The 13,653-nt window shown below is 39.2% G+C and overlaps 1 protein-coding gene across 1 annotated transcript in view; it reads left to right on the top strand.

Annotated features, from left to right (window-relative positions):
- Positions 1 to 13,653, top strand: part of shroom4 (shroom family member 4) — a 93,566-nt gene that overhangs the window by 31,812 nt on the left and 48,101 nt on the right. Inside the window, 1 exon segment of the mRNA XM_051944185.1 lies at positions 6,836 to 6,987. Coding sequence (XP_051800145.1) covers positions 6,836 to 6,987 — 152 coding nt within the window.

Consider the following 13,653-nt stretch of genomic DNA (forward strand, 5'->3'; position numbering starts at 1 on the left):
TGGAAGTCTTCACTGTGAAAAAAATTTCCCCCACATTTTTAAACTTTAAAATGGGTCAACTTGACCAGCAGGACGACAGGAGGGTTAAAACAAGATAATTTCAAGATCGTTTGACTTAACGAGATATTTAAGATGCATTGTCTTAAAACAAGTCCCTCCATCTTGCTGAAATGTCACCTGTTCAGTGAATTTATCTTAAATCAAGTGGGATGAGACATTTTGACTAAAAATAAGACAGATAGGCTTGGTGAGATTTGGAGTTTTTGCAGTGCACTATTCTGTCTGCTGCTACTACTGTGCTGTAAAATCTGCTATAACCACATGTGCTAAAGCAAGAGCTAGTACTGCTAGCACAGCCCCTACTATGACTGTGTACTGCTGCTATTTACACCAAAACTACAACTTTACATGCACACAAATTCATTTTAAAATGGCATATCTGTCCAGACACTGGGCATGTGTGTCTAAACATGACGCAGGGTTTTGGTTGCTTAGTTGCAATAAGTACCATACAGGAAGAAGTTAAAAAGTAAAAACCACAAATTTCCTCAACTGCAGAAGTGTGAGCACAGACAACACGGTAAACAACGCCTGATTTGTCATCTATGCTGGGTTAACCGCTGGTTGTTAAGGCATGTTTTCTTTTGGAAATGATAGAATCAGGAAAACGATCTGAAAGGGAACATAGGTGTCCACGTCATCGTTTCTTAAAGTTTTAGTTTCTTCCTGTCCAGACTACAACACCACACTGGCTAAAACAGGGTCTCCAGCTATTATGAAAGTAGTGTTGATGGAGTAGTGTGGACATGTAGCAGGTGGTGTGTGTTTTAAAATGAAATGCATTATTGTGATTGTAGACCACAACTACTATTACTATAATGTCTGCTTTGTATGTCATTGCAGTGACTTTTACAACAACAACTGCAGTCACTAATCTCACCAATGCTACGACTACAAATGCAACCGACAATATTCGTGCTACTCACAATAAGTGTGCACCATTCACTAAATTAGAACGTGTCCATGGTTGCACTGTGGCTCTCGTAGCTCTTAGAAACCATTTCAAGCCTCCACTGAGGGTCAAGACTGTTCCTTTCATTGCTAGATTATTTGGAATGATTTTTCTTATGAATCAGATACACAAATTGCAAATACATTCATATTCAATACAGTTTTCTGACTTTTTGTGGATCAAACCACTAATAAATTAATAGAGAAACTAATCTTTAGATTAATCAATTATGAAAATAATGATTTAATGAAAGACAACCACGTGTGTGAAGGACCTTTCTAAGGTCATAATGGCCTTTAAACAGGCAGATGCTGCAGGGGATTAGATATTGTGTATCCTGATGCGACTAAACAGATGAGTTGTCTCCATAAATGTGACCTACTCTCAGATACAACATATACCCAAACATCAGAGAGAATCCTCAGAACTGATGCTGGCGTTGCTTGCATGAACTGCTGCTCTGTCGGTGTCACCTCTCCCGATACCAGTGAACGTTACTCACAACCAAACTCATCTGAGTCTCCAACGTGTCTCTCTCTGTCTGCTTCCTCATCATCTCTCGACCTCGCAGAGCTTCCACATTAATGTGTACAGCATATTGTTCAGACAGAACCAAAGAAATCTCACCTCTAACCGATGAAAACACGGCTCTAGTTTCACATGTTGGTCACCCTTTTTGGAACATTGTCTCTCTGTCTGTAGTCTGGAAAAGGTGATGATGTCAACCGGCAACAACTAACGGCATGGGTTAATGACTTCATCAGCCACACGCAGAAACCTACATCTGCCTGCTCTGTCCGTAATAAACTCTCCTATTATAGCTCTCTAATTACGCCCCGCATACCTGCTTGCTGGAGTTAAGTACATAAAACCCACGTGTGTGTGTGTGTGTGTGTGTGTGTGTGTGTGTGTGTGTGTGTGTGTGTGTGTGTGTGTGTGTGTGTGTGTGTGTGTGTGTGTGTGTGTGTGTGTGTGTGTGTGTGTGTGTGTGTGTGTGTGTGTGTGTGTGGTAAATTACAGCCTGTTGCCCTGAGGTCGTCTCCTCCCTCGCTTCTCTCTTCTCGGCTGCTTCCTGTTGCTCATCACCCTTCACATTTTTTTCTTTTATTCCTTCACTAACTTCCCGTCATCTCTTGTTTTTACATTTCTGATCTTCTCTTTCACCTTTTTCCTTTGTCCCTGTCTTCACGTTATTTTATCACCCTCGTCTCCTTTCCCTCTATCCTCCTCGTCTCCTGCCCTCGCTCCTCTCCTCTTATAGCCGTGGGAAAATGACAGATTACTTTTCAAGCTTAGCGGTACACTGATAGTTTTAGCAGAGCCAAGCGTGGAGCGGTGTTTGTGTTTGTTTTAATCTTCCACCAGTGCTGTTTATTTCAGCAGAGTTCTACATTTATTACATTGCTGGATAATTAGAGGTCGTATTATTGCTGTGTTTGTGTTTCCTAACCATGCACGTTGTTTTTTTGGGGAGAAACTTTATATATGTGTGTGAGAGAGGGAGAACAGTGATCCTCATTGTAACCAGTGTTAAACATTTCACCTACTGAAGCCATTTTTGCCTTTGGTTTGCTTTCATAATGAAAAGCTCATTAGAAAACAAATGAACATAAACACAGTGTCAAATGCTTTCAGCTCAGTCCGGCGGCCAAGTTGTGTGTGTGTGTTTTCTCTGATTTTGTAAGACGTGTGTCCAAATAGCTTCAATGCTTTAATGCCCACAGAAACACAGTTCAATGTGATGGAGGATTTCTTTAGTTTCCGCTTTGCTTAGAGGCACATCGTCAGGGCAGTAGCAACCAAAACAGACACTGTGCATGATCTTCTACAACAGCTGATGCCTTGATTCTTCACTTAACTTCCTGTTAATTGTCCCTGACATCTCGTTTCCCTCTCGATTAAACAGAAAATTTCAAATCGACCCTCGGAGATCAGACTAAAAGTAAAAAAACATCAAAATTGATCTGCTCAGTGTAGCTATTGTTAGCAGTGTTAGCACCAGTGGGATTTTCTGCTTGCAGGTTAACATCCACATGCCTGACACACCCAATATACAACAGTATTTCCATTTATTAGACCAAAATACTGCTGGTTTTACAAGATCTGATTCACTTTCCATGTTGCTGGTTGACAAAATCTGAGCATTAGCTTAGAAACTGAGGGTCTCCTGAGATTAGAGCCTCGGCTAGTGGTAGGTAGCTGTGAGTTAATGTAAAGAAAATATTAATATTTAGTTAAACCGACCAGTGTTTCTGGTGCCGATGCCTGAGGGAATCACACGGTTTACTCATTTCACACATCGACATTCTGCTACTTCACTTCTTGTCACTGCATATGACTTACCACTGTCAATCTTTTTCGTGTTTGTGCTGTTGTTGGTCCTTATGTTTGGGTCCCTGCAATGAAAAAGACAGAAATTGCAGTGGACAAAGAACTTCTTTGTGTCTCACTGCTTCTCATTTCCGCAATTATCTAATACAGTCATGAGGCACTTTTCAAGTGTAGGAACTTGTGGCAGGCACGAGGTGGCACAAACGTTTGTAGGAATCACCGCCTTCTCTTTGATATTTGTTGATTTTTAGCGATTCTACTGGTTCAACTCATCCTTCTGTTTCTGCTGACCTTTCAACCAATTAGCATTTGACCTGCGAATAGCATGATGCTTAGGGCTCTTTATATTTGCCCTACAAGTTAGAATACTGTTCAGTGTGTTTCAAGAGCTTCTCCACTGGTTGAATTCTCACAATCTTTCAGTCTAAGAAGGACACCAAGACACATAAATCCAATTTTTCTTTGTAGAGTCGGATTTATGGTTTCTTAAAAGCTCTTTGGTTTGTTTTTCTCAATTTAATTTCATGTCTATCATGTTACATCACTATAATTTGTCACTTCATCTGTTTTATTTTGGTTTTCGAAGATGTAACAAAAATTTCGGCAATTTTAAGACTTGATTTTGTGACTGCAGATTAAAATTGATCAAATAAAGAGGAAAAAGACTATTAGATTGGAGAGCCACCTTCTTAGAAACCCGACCGCAGTGTCAAGCCATCTTCCAGGTCTCGAACTGGATCCCAGTTCACCTAAAACCGTTTAGCTTTTGCAAACACAGACGTGACCAGCCCAAAAACCCAAAGTTGTGATAAAGCTGCCCACTTCAAATGTGGCTGACCGCTTGACGGTTTTCCGTGTTTGGAGTGGCTTTACTGCAGGATCAGATTTTAAAATAATAACCTTTGAAGTCAGAATTCGTGACAGCATTGGGCCCCGGAGAACACGGCAGAGAGCATGAGTTAATATATGAAAGATCTCGATTTATGTTTGAGTTGGCTCACAGGCAGAGCTCCCCACTGCGTGTCTGTAAAATCCTAAAACCGTAAAATCGGACCTGTGTTTCCATGACATGCATTCCTTTGATTTGTGCAGCAGTGGAAGCAAGAGAATGAATGAACGACTGACTCATGGTGGAGGGAGGGACATGTCTGCTCACCATTTCCACGCTGCATTCACACTGGAATTTGGTGCTTTATATTTGCCCTAGAAGCATCTTTAAACAGCTGTTTTACTGGGTTAATAGTGGAATTCACCTGGGTTTGATATCTGAAAGGGAGGGTTGATGAAACCAAATTCGGACCCGCTCAGTGACCCATGAAAAACACGGAGAGAAAACGGGATTTCACTTGCTATTGGTCGAGTGTAAAATATGGAAAAACACTTGTGGAAAAATAACAGTAAACATTTAATCTGTCAGGCTCCCACTGGTATTAATCAGCCATGAATCTATGAATACTCTTGCCAAACTCCACTCCAGATTAAGTCTACTTTGTCCAAAGTGCTCTCTTAAGTTTGTCACTCTTTTTATTCAGTACATAACAAACAACACTTTATCACCGCCTGCATAGATAAGAACAGAAGTTTACATTCTTGAGTAACCCACTATCAGTTTTGGCAGACAAACACAAAGATGAAAAACTTGTTGTTGCGATGGGATTTTTTTGCTTGTTTCATCGGTATGTGAAACACTTAGTTACATTTATTTGTAAATCCTTGGTTTTCCCTTTGAGAAAGAAGCTAGTTTCCAGAAATAACACACTTGAAGTTACAGCCATGCTAGGACGTTTGTAAGACTGTAATTGTAACAGTGGTGCTATGAGCTAATTGCTATCATCATCATGCTAATACACTCACAGCGCCAACACCACTGTGTTCACCACTGTGTTAGCATGTTAGCAATTGCTAATTAGCGCAAAACAGATACAAAGTTCAGGATAATGACCAGGCCATTGTTTTTACAGATATTTGGTCAAAATCTAATTCACCAATGTGTTAGCATGCTAGCAATTGCTAATTAGCGCAAAACAGATACAAAGTTCATTTCTATAGGTTATTTGTCCAAATCAAGAAAGTGCTGAACAAAAGAAAAAGGTCAAAGGATCATGAAAATCCATCCAGTCATTGTCAGGATGTTTAAATAAAAGTCAAAAATGTCAACCTGCTTGTGAAAAAGTCAACAAATCACCAATGTCACTTAGATTTATTCTGTGGAGACCATTAATATTTATATAAAATACAAATCCATTTAAAGATCTGTTGCAGCAGATCCTAATAAAAAAACATAATGATCAAAATACTAAATGATCTTTAGGTACACTTTATAGCAGGTGCATTCAGTATTGATCCATATTCATGAAGTTTTTATTCAACAGAATACATTATTATCAATGAAATGCACTGAAACCAATGAATGTGTGCAAAGGACTGCAGATGGAAATTAGCTTCGTGCTAAATCTGGTGCAGGCATCTTTTTAATGTTACTGCACATTGTCCTTTTAAATAAACTAAACTAAAAAAAAAAAAAAGTGATTTTTTTTTTAAAATTTGGCATTTCAAAAATATGCTTAGCTAGAGAGTTCATTGATGCGCCAGTCCATTTCCTTCTTCTAATGCCTTTTAGTTCACTTTAGTTTCGAAACATTTTTATCTTTTTGCAGAATACATAGAATACTACAAGCAGTACAAATCCAGTTCAGCCGGTTTCATTTCTACATGTTCGGGTCTCAAGAGGTTTTATGTTTTCCTCTCCAGAAGCTCAGTGTCTATTTGTGGTGTCACAAACGAACTGATGCATTTTATGAGTGCAGTTTGGATTCATTAAAGCTGCTGAGGAATGTTTGTTCTGCTGCTCCAATACACAGCAAAGTCACACACTAGAAAACATCTTTTTCATTTTCATTCCCATCCTGTTGGTGGTCCTGTCTGGGAGATGGTCAGTTAGCCTCTCCATCTGTGTGTTCCTGTCCGTCTTTATTTCTTTCATCCTTTCTTCTCCTCGTGTGATTTATTCAAGCCTCGCACCACACACTCATCACTTTTTCACATCTCTGCAGCCTAAAAAACACACAGAAGCATCCCAGCAATGCGTTAACAGCGCAGGCTTCACCGCTGTGCCAAACACACATAAACACACACACACACACACACACACACACACACACACACACACACACACACACACACACACACACACACACACACACACACACACACAGTCTGTTACTGAGGAATGTGATGAGTTTCTGTGGGATGTTTGGTTCGGGCTGTTTTGGAGATGCTCTTTAGGGCGCGGTTGCCATGGGGACGGAGACAGTTTAACAAAAATGCCTCCAAAAATGGGTTTTATAGGAGTCGGCTTGGCAGCGCTGATGTATCTTTGAGTGACTTTTTTATTCTTACGATGAGTTTTTTTCTTTCTTAACTTGAATGTCCTTCTGTTTGCCGTCCAACATTTTCTCTTTCATCTCAACCAATTCGCGTCTTTGTCTGCAGATCGAGGATGGAGGGAAGGCCGCCCACTGCAAGAAGCTGAAAGTCGGCGATGAACTCATCAACATAAACGGATCTGCCCTCTACGGCAGCAGGCAGGAAGCCCTCATCCTCATCAAGGGATCCTACAGGATACTGAAGCTCACAGTCAGGAGGTAAACACGCCGTAAGCATGGATTCGATCACATTGTTTTTGTTAAAGTGCTGGCGAAATATCCACACACTTCAAAGTGAGAATCTTCCAGCAACAGACACGTTATTTCTTCTTCATACTGACACCGATGTTGTCTTGACTCAGCGGTGGGAAGGGAAGGAAGGTGAGGGAGGAGAAATGTTCGGAATCTGCCGGCCAGACGTTCAGACACACATAAAAGCGGCGTTGTCAGATACAGAATGTTTCACAGGAAGCCAACTTTGACCTCCGGGGTGTCGGAGGTGGAAGCAGATAAACTCTGATTGGTAGGGAGGAGGGAATGTCTTTGACGTAATCACTTTGATGAGCTTTTTAAATCTCAGACGACCGGGGTTTCTTTTGCAGAAGTCATGAGCCGAATTACATATTTAAGAGATTTGTGAAGTCTGACAAAAACATTTAAACGATTGCTTCTGAGTGCAATTTCATGTTTTCCATGAAAACTCACACTTTTATTCATGTGCTACCATAACAGCACAAGGGTTTTCTAATCATCAATGAGCCTTTCAACTAGGGCTGGACCCGAATATCCCGAATATCCGAATATTCGTTCGCTACGGCACTATCTGGATATTAATTTTGGTATCCGAATATTCAACTCCAAACTTTTGAAGTATAGATAGAATATATATAGTTATATGCAGATGATACTGTCTTTATGACACTGGAGATACTTTAAAATCACAACCCATGCAATGATATATGAAAATACCCATAACTGAAAATAATCTTGCACTTGCAGCCCAACTGAAAATACAACATGCAGTAAGGCAAACATTTTCATTGTGTGCATCGGCAATGTATTCAAATAGTATGTGATATAAAAAATTGATAAAGATTAAGAAAATGGTAAATTTGTAACAATTTTTCTCTGTTTTCGGCCATTTAGGGACACAACATCTACATACTATTGTCCTCTTAAATGTATAAAATCGTAAATAGCAGTCTTTTTTTGTGTATGCAGTAGAAACACTTGGACATTGGCACTAATTTGGAGTTGTGTTTCAATCCACCTGATGCATACAAATCCAACAATTTCTCTCTTTTGGCTCTGTTTTTGATTTCTACCAACTCTTGAGAGCAACACCTGATAATCCTCTACTGTGTTCCCCAGCGGGTGGTTGTGTTTTGGTCTGTGTGAATGAGTTTGTGGTGGAAAAAAGCTTCTGGTGATCGCTGAAAAAGTGTCTGAAAAAGCCAGACGCTCCTCTGAAGATGCCCAGCTGTGAGCGCTTCAGGCCACTTTGGATAACTGGATAAAAAGTGTCGAGTGCAGCGTTTCACCCTTAGTTATCTTTTAACTCAGTCGCCACAAAAAATGTAACAAAATTTGTTGTTAATGTTAAACTTCTGATCAGAGCAGCTTCAAGGCTTGTTTTGCACGTCATACTTAGTGCGGGGGGAGAAATAGTTTCCCTCCAACCCCACACCTTGTGAGCCATTGTTGGTCTTTTGGCTCTGGAAGCGGAACTAACGGCAGGAACATTTCCATTCGGTGAACCGGAGTCCAGTTGGCATCTTAACCGGGTCAAAACTGCTGCACAGATCTCAAGTCAGCTTTAACAGCATATTCACATGTAAATCAGTGTTGAATCATGTTGACTTTTAAAAGATATGGGTTTATTTTCTGGATTTACTGCCAATTAGCCACAAGTTTTTGACATAAAAATGTGTACTTTTACACAAAACTGCCTATATATATATATATATATATATATATATATATATATATATATATATATATATATATATATATATATATATGTATGTGTGTGTGTGTGTGTTCGTACTGAAAAGTTCGGTACAGGCCCGTTCAGTTTGGTACAGAGTTGTACCATGGAATGAAAATTTTTAAGACTATTAAGAATGGCCAATGTACAAAATTGTTTTAATTGTGAAACCTAAAACTTCGTAGTGCCCACAGTTGTTGTGGACCTTCTCTGGCTCACACAGTCGCACAGTATTGCGGAACTAAAAACAAGTAGAAGTTTCCAGTGAACCACAGGATGTGACGGATCGTTTATTCTCCTGGCAGCGCTTCATGGCTAATGCTAGCAACAACGAGAAGAAGCTAGAGCTGGAAGACGCTCTGGCGTCATTAAAATCACCTGTTTGGGATCACTTTGGTTTCCCAGTGAAGTACGATAAAGTAGAAAAACAAGTGGACAAGACGAAAGCCGTATGCTGACATTGTGAAGCGGTCCTCAGCTATGCATCCAGCAACACGTCAAACTTAGACACACATTAGAAAAAGCATCATCCAAGTGTAACTATCCCCGCTGCTAGGAAAAAACAGCAAACTGTACAAACGATGCTCCCAACATCATTTCATCAAACCTTGCTGAGCAATTCAGAATGGGCTAAGGCAATAACCAAGTCCATTGGTGTTTTCATAGCAGCAGATCTACGGCCGTACTCCGTTGTTGAGAACTGAGGTTTTAAACTTATGAAGGTCAGCTTACATTAACTTGACATTATTGCTGTGCTCTTTGCTATAGATAAGTGACTATATTGTGTATTTTTTTTAGCCTACTAATATATTTATGCTGGTAAACAAGAGCCTAACTAAATGGCGTTGTTTTTTTATGAAAAAGCAATTACATTAAAATATATTTCCTATTTTAGGTGATAGAGCCCCGTTATGAAGTTCCTTCGCGTCCACACTTCAGCCAGAAAGTCATACCAGCTCTTATATCAGCAGGTATTTTTCTTCTTAACTGAGAACCGAACCGTGTGTGTGTGTGTGTATATGTATATGTATATATATATGTACACACACACACACACACACACACACACACACACACACACACACACACACACACACACACACACACACACACACACACACACACACACACACACACACATGCATAGAACAGGACTGAGGCGTTTAGATGTTCCCTTTCAGTTGTGTTCTCAGTCTTCTAAGTGTTTCTGAATCAATTAGACCCCTTTGTACCTTGAGCTGTTGCCACTTAGTGGATGAAGGCTGAAGTGCAGCACATTTCCCAAAAGCATGTTTTAAATGAGAGAGAGAAACAAATCACTTTTTCTGTACGTTTTGTTGTTATTATCAACTCATCTGTCACTCATGCTTTCCGTAATTCCTGACTTGAATAAGACGTAAAACCAATGTGGAAGATTTTACGGCTGTTACAACTACTGCTTTGTCTTCCCAGACAGCTGTTTGGCAGCGACACGTCTCGTTCCGGGCTCGAAACCAGATCAGCCGTTTGTGCAGCTCCTGTCTGAAGCTGCACAAAACGGCATCTCCACACATTTGTATACAGTAAATTCTCATTCACTCAGACTGACCAGACAGATGCCCGAGGAATGCTGCTGGTTATGAGAATCTCACCGCTGTGTGTGTCAGTGTCTGGTATGTACTGCATGTCTGACTTCAAGGGGGTTTCCCAACGCTTGTGTGTGTGAGTGCATCAGTCTGCATACATGTTTGCTCAACGAATGAGTCTTTCAATGCAGCTTACATTTATAAGTACACAAGCTAGTGTAGCCAAGTCAGCAAAAGTCAGATTTTCCAAATGGCTGTTAGCTGAAATTAACTGTAACTCTCTGCAGGGTTAAGACAATCTGTCTTAACCCTTCAATGCATAAGTGGGTTAAAAATGTGTGTTAAATCCTTTGTGATAAAAAATTGTTATTTCATATTCCAGCTCTTCCTTAAAAAATATGCTTCTGATATTATTACATTGAAATTTTTTAATTACCTTTTATATTTTTAAAGAAACTGTAATGTTTGTATTACTACCTGAAGCTTTTCATCACTGATAATATCATACAAGAGGCAATAACTTGAAGGAAAAGAATGGAACAATGTCAACAAAATGGATGTTGACATTTTTCTATTGCTGTTCTGTGTAATATTGTTTTTTTCTATTATCAAAATGTTATGTTAAGCTGTTATAAAGTCAGAAATATACATATTTCAAACATGAAATTATCCTTGCATTGACAAAAATATTATACAAACAATAATACTAAATATTTTTAACCAAAATGACATAAATGGCACAAAAACGCATTGATTCGAATATGGGACATTTTTGACCCACTTGTGGAAGAGTGTAGGATCCAATCATTCGTGCAGCTAAGGGTTAATTTGTTGTTTGATTTTTACATAACTTTACATAAAGTCATCGTTAAACATTTTCAGCCTAACTCTTGAGTGACTTTTTCTTGAGTGATGAAAACATGGAAAATATCCAATTTGGACTCGAAACACCTGCAAGAACAAGGCCGACGGTTCCTGTTACTGCATAAGCGGCTTTAATCTGTGCAGACTTCTGTGAATGAATCAGTGTTTCTACACGGTACTCACAAGGAGCTATTATTTGTGTTTTTGGCAGGAGCGCTCTTATTCTGGCCACCCGCATGTAAATTGAACTCACTTTGATTGACGAGTTACCGACACTAATAACCGATGTCGGGCTCGATGTTGGGCGGGACCCTGCTGCTCTTTGACCCCCCCAATTCTCTGCCAATCATGTCACAGCGTTGGCCAGTCTGGAGTTGGTCATTACTGTCGGAACAGGAGGTGTAGGAGTCTGCTGCCAGACAACACACACCCACATTTGCACACTTGGCTCTTCTTGTGTAGCTTTAGCAGTGGAAAAGAGCCCTTAGTCAAAAGCCAGAAGTCATTACCACCTCTTTTAATAACACAGGGGGACTGTTGGTAAGGAGATGGCATGTGAATGGATGGAGCTTCTTATTAGCTTTTATTTTAAGAGAGTGTTAAGGTGTGCCAACCCAAGGAGCAACCAAAAAATACTTCTTTTATTGTTTTTTCAGCAGTAAACAGTCCTTAAGTTGATGCATGCTTGGTGACAGTGTAGTTTCTTAGTGTTGGTGTTTGTAGACTCATCTTACTTTTGTTTGGTTTCACTGTGCATAAAGCAAGACATGGCAGATAGCAGACCAAAAAAAACAGAATCTTGTCTCGCATAAAAGCCCCTTTCAGATAAGGAATAGGTATCATCGCGGGCCTGTTGTCTTTTAAACAAATCTCACTTTTCTGTTCATGTTGCTCATGCCCTGCTGCAAATTCATTGACCCCAGGTGCGTAGTTTAGATTGTTTATTTTTGCAAAAACTGATCTAAATGCTCATTTTTATCCGTTTTCAGCTTTTAAACTCATTGGACAGGCAGTCTGCTGTTATTTTTTCTTCTGTTTCCATCATATTTCATCTAAACAAAGCGATTGGGACCAACTTTTCTTGAACTTTCACTCTTTTATTACCATAAAGACACAGAACTTAGATGGTTTTTAAATTGGAAGTATTCTCAAACTGATTAAGTGATTCATTTGAAGAGTTAACTACTAATTGTATAATCATCTCTACTGCAGAGTCATTGACTCCAGGTGCATAGTTTTAATTATTTATTAATTAAAAAAGAAAAAAAATGTTCATTTTAGTCAGTTTTCAGCTTTTCAAGTTATTGGACTTGTAATCTTTTTGTAATCTAATCTTTTTTGTAAGTTTTTTAATTTCTTTAAATTTAGTTTTAAATTAAGTTTTTTTTAAAAATGTCTTGTTTAGTCCAGGGATCTTCGGTTTGGTGTCACGGAGGAGGAGGGAGACCAGAAAGTGTTCACATTTAAGGAGCTGCTGTCACAGAATTTAGACAGTTTTTTCTTTATTAAAAATATTCTCAAACTACAAGAAACATAGTTTAGTCATGATGATCAAAAATATTAAGACTTTCCAGAGAAACAGGGATTTTTCAGTAGAAAACACATTTGTAGAGCTTTTAGAGCAGGAACGATGCACTGGTTCTGCAGGTTTTATGGTTTCTATGTCAACATTAGACTTTATTTTATGCTTTATGATTTGTCTTTTACTTGTAAAGTGTCTTTGAGTGCCCAGAAAAGCACTATACAAATAAAATGTATTATTATTTTTTATAATTATTATGTTACTTTATTTCGACATCACAACGTCAGTGACAGAAAGGATGATAAGCAGGATATTTGCTATTTGCATGGGATTGGACAGTACATTATCGCCCCTCCAGCTGCCCTGATGTCAGGATGATGTAAACCAGCAAGGTGGAAAGTTTCACAGATGACACCTCGTAAAACCGGCACAGCGGTTTGCCAGCATCTAATCCCGAAAATGAAAATAAGCTAGGCTGTGGGAGTCACATTCAGGACATCTGAAAGGTAGTTTAAATGTTGCTTGTTAATATTAACCGGCATTTTTTGTTAAACTGTGTTCAATTTTGACTGTTTCCTGAGTGTTCTCTCACTTTAAGACTGGTTTAGTATTCCTTGTGGAGATTCTGAAGCCTGCAAAACAAATTCTCATATTTTTTTTTACCAAAAGCGACAAAATGCAGCTGCTTTACCCTCTAGGTTCACTTCAGCCAGTTATTTAGTTTATTAAATATCTGTACAACTAATTCTCATGTGCTTCTATTCTGATTCCATCCTTTAAAACTCTGCGTGTTCTCTTTCCACATGTGTGTGTACATGTATTTTATTAAAGGTGAGAAATTATCCTGCATGCTCCCTTCTGTTATTCTAAGCTCAATTAAAACCCAAAAGACCTGAACTGAGATGGAGAGGGGGCTGCACAGGCTTTCATACTCAATAGGTTTGTCT

This window comes from Acanthochromis polyacanthus, chromosome 23 (assembly GCF_021347895.1).
Source record: "Acanthochromis polyacanthus isolate Apoly-LR-REF ecotype Palm Island chromosome 23, KAUST_Apoly_ChrSc, whole genome shotgun sequence".
In the NCBI taxonomy this organism is placed as follows: domain Eukaryota; kingdom Metazoa; phylum Chordata; class Actinopteri; family Pomacentridae; genus Acanthochromis; species Acanthochromis polyacanthus.